This window comes from Montipora foliosa, chromosome 7 (genome assembly GCF_036669935.1).
Source record: "Montipora foliosa isolate CH-2021 chromosome 7, ASM3666993v2, whole genome shotgun sequence".
NCBI lineage: Eukaryota > Metazoa > Cnidaria > Anthozoa > Scleractinia > Acroporidae > Montipora > Montipora foliosa.
This window is the reverse complement of record NC_090875.1, coordinates 42,565,671-42,569,577: the sequence shown is the minus strand read 5'-3', so window position 1 is coordinate 42,569,577 and position 3,907 is coordinate 42,565,671. Positions and strand designations below refer to the sequence as shown.

At 41.0% G+C, this 3,907-nt stretch overlaps 1 protein-coding gene across 1 annotated transcript; it reads right to left on the bottom strand.

Moving 5' to 3' along the window:
• Positions 1 to 227: 227 nt before the first annotated feature.
• On the bottom strand, positions 228 to 773 carry LOC138010276 (uncharacterized). Its single transcript, XM_068857208.1, has one exon. The coding sequence runs from the start codon at positions 771 to 773 to the stop codon at positions 228 to 230; it is 546 nt and encodes a 181-aa protein (XP_068713309.1).
• Between the last annotated feature and the right edge of the window lie 3,134 nt (positions 774 to 3,907).

Sequence of the window (3,907 nt, the reverse complement as noted above, 5' to 3'; positions counted from 1 at the left end):
TCCCTGTCATTTTGGTCGTCGGACTCTAAATAAATATCGTTTTCCTTATTAGGTCTCCAACCAGTGTTCGATTTCCTGTCATCTCAGTTGTCTGACTCTTCATAAAGATCGTTTTCCTTGTCAGGTCTCCAACCACTATTCGATTCCTCTTCATCTCGGTCGTCTGACTCTTCATAAATATCGTTTTCCTTATCAGGTCTCCGACCAGTATTCGATTCCTCGCCATCTCAGTCGTCTGACTCTTCATAAATATCGTTTTTTCTTATCAGGTCTCCAACCAGTATTTGATTCCCTGTCATTTTGGTCGTCTGACTCTTCATAAATATCGTTTTCCTCATCAGGTCTCCAGCCAGTATTCGATTCCCTGTCATATCGGTCGTCTGACTCTTCATAAATATCGTTTTCTTCATCAGGTCTGCGACCAGTATTCGATTCCTCGCCATCTCGGTCATCTGACTCTTCATAAGAATCGCTTTCCTTATTAGGTCTCCAACCAGTGTTTGATTTCCTGACATCTCGGTCGTCTGACTCTTCATAAATATCGTTTTCCTTATCACGTCTTCGGCTAGTATTTGATTCCTTGCTATCTCGGTCGTCTGACTCTTCATAAATATCGTTTTCCTCGTTACGTCTCCGACTAGTATTTGATTCCTCGCCATCTCAGTCGTCTGACTTTTCATAAATATCGTTTTCCTCATCAGGTCTCCAGGCAGTATTCGATTCCCTGTCACTTCGGTCATCTGACTCTTCATAAATATCGCTTTCCTTATCATATCTCAAACCAGTATTCGATTTCCTGTCATCTCAGTCGTCTGACTCTTCATAAATATCGCTTTCCTTATCATATCTCCAACCAGTATTCGATTCCTTGTCATTTCGGTCGTCTGACTCTTCTTAAATATCGTTATCCTTATTAGGTCTCCAACCAGTATTCGATTCCCTGTCATCTCGGTCGTCTGACTCTTCATAAATATTTTTTTCCTTATCAGGTCTCGAACCAGTGTTCGATTCCTGTCATCTCGGTCGTCTGACTCTTCATAAATATTTTTTTCCTTATCAGGTCTCCAACCAGTATTTGATTCCTCGCCTTCTCGGTCGTCTGACTCTTTATAAATATCGCTTTCCTTATCAGGTCTCCAACTAGTGTTCGATTCCCTGTCATTTCGCTCGTCTGACTCCTCACAAATATTTTTTTCCTTATTACGTTTCCAACCAGTGTTCGATTTCCTGTCATCTCGGTCGTCTGACTCTTCATAAAATTTTTTTTCCTTATCAGGTCTCCAACCAGTATTCGATTCCCTGTCATTTTGGTCATCTGACTTTTCATAAATATCGTTTTCCTCGTCAGGTCTCCAAGCAGTATTCGATTCCTTGTCATCTCGGTCGTCTGACTCTTCATAAATATCGCTTTCCTTATCCGATCTCCGACCAGTATTCGATTTCCTGTCATCTCGGTCGTCTGACTGTTTATAAATATCGTTTTCTTCATGAGGTCTCCAACCAGTGTTCGATTTCCTGTCATGTCGGTCGTCTGACTCTTTATAACTATCGTTTTCCTTACCACGTTTCCAACCAGTATTTGATTCCCTGTCATTTGGGTCGTCTGACTCTTCATAAATATCGTTTTCCTTATCAGGTCTCCAACCAGTGTTCGATTTCCTGTCATCTCAGTTGTCTGACTCTTCATAAATATCGTTTTCCTTGTCAGGTCTCCAACCACTATTCGATTCCTCTTCATCTCGGTCGTCTGACTCTTCATAAATATCGTTTTCCTCATCAGGTCTCCGACCAGTATTCGATTCCTCGCCATCTCATTCGTCTGACTCTTCATAAATATCGTTTTTTCTTATCAGGTCTCCAACCAGTATTTGATTCCCTGTCATTTCGGTCGTCTGACTCTTCATAAATATCGTTTTCCTCATCAGGTCTCCAACCAGTGTTCGATTTCCTGTCATCTCGGTCGTCTGACTCTTCATAAAATTCGTTTTCCTTATCAGGTCTCCAACCAGTATTCGATTCCCTGTCATCTCGGTTGTCTGATTCTTCATAAATATCGTTTTCCTCATCAGGTCTGCGACCAGTATTCGATTCCTCGCCATCTCGGTCGTCTGACTCTTCATAAATATCGCTTTCCTTATTAGGTCTCCAACCAGTGTTTGATTTCCTGACATCTCGGTCGTCTGACTCTTCATAAATATCGTTTTCCTTATCATGTCTCCCACTAGTATTTGATTCCTTGCCATCTCGGTTGTCTGACCCTTCATAAATATCGTTTTCCTCATTAGGTCTTCGACTAGTGTTTGATTCCTCGCCATCTCAGTCGTCTGACTCTTCATAAATATCGTTTTCCTTATAAGGTCTCCAACCAGTATTTGATTCCCTGTCATTTTGGTCATCTGACTTTTCATAAATATCGCTTTCCTTATCATATCTCCAGCCAGTATTCGATTTCCTGTCATCTCAGTCGTCTGACTCTTCATAAATATCGCTTTCCTTATCAGGTCTCCAACCAGTATTCGATTCCTTGTCATTTCGGTCGTCTGACTCTTCATAAAGTTCGTTTTTCTCATTAGGTCTCTGACTAGTATTTGATTCCTCGCCATCTCGGTCGTCTGACTCTTCATAAATATCGTTTTCCTTATCAGGTCTCCGACCAGTATTCGATTCCTCGCCACCTCAGTCGTCTCACTCTTTATAAATATCGTTTTCCTTATCACGTCTCCAACCAGTATTCGATTGTCCGTCATCTCGGTCGTCTGACTCTTCATAAATATCGTTTTCCTCATTAGGTCTCCAACCAATATTCGATTCCTCGCCATCTCGGTCGTCTGATTCTTCATAAATATTGTTTTCCTTATCAGGCTCCACTTCAATATCCAATAGTATCCCGACTGATATATGTTTGCGAGTGCTGAAGGAAAGTAACAAAAGAATTTATAAGACATTCGTTGTAACAAGCTGCGTTCGACTGCGCTCTCAAGGATATTTTTATTTTAACTCTTAATTTCAAAGTTTAGCTATTTTCTATTTACTTTGAATTGTTCCTAAAATACTGATGGCCATATACAAGATCACTTATTCCAGGGAAACGCTCTGCTCACTACAATTTTGGTGGAAATGTTCGACCACGCTTAGTAATCAATGTGGCAGCTATTGTCATCAACCCAGAAAGCTCATACCGCTTACAGAATCAACATGGAGCGCTTTAAAAGAGAATGGTCTATTAAAAAGAACCCGTGGCACTCGAGGAGGAGTAAAGAAGTCATCTTGGCGATCAAATCACCGCCTGCCCGCTACTACAATATCTTCTTTTGTCGGTGGAAGATTTAAATCTTCCCGCTCGAAATTTACATGTTATGGTTCACAGAAGACAGCGAACACAAACAACCTTATTCAAATCGCTTCGGCTTTGTCAACTAATGAAGCGGAACATAACCAACCAAGTAAGCATAAATTAAATGTTTCAAATCAGAAAAGCGGTCTCTTCTTCGCCTGTTCTAGTGCACGATCACTGAAAAATAAAGTTCCGGCTGTCACCGATCATATAGTAAACGAAAGCATCGACATCTGTGTGTTTACCGAAACCTGGCTAAAAGACTGTGACACTGTAAGCATTGCGGGCTTGTCACCAACTGGCTACGAATTCAGGAACTTTCCTCGTTTATCAGGGAGACGTGGTGGGGGCACCGGCATCATGTTTAAAGATTCATTAAATGTTAAAATGTCTGACGGCAACGAGAAACAATCTTTTGAGTTTTCTGAATGGACAGTTCGTGTTCATCAATATGTTATTAAAGTTGTATCTGTGTATCGTCCACCTTACTCCATTGACCATCCAATTTCATCAAGTGTGTTTTTTGTGGAATTTTCGACGTATCTAGAAGATATAGTTATGGCACCTGGTATT

Excerpts from the sequence above, each read along its gene's own strand:
- LOC138010276 (XM_068857208.1), bottom strand. The coding sequence starts at position 773 with ATGATAAGGAAAGCGATATTTATGAAGAGTCAGATGACCGAAGTGACA.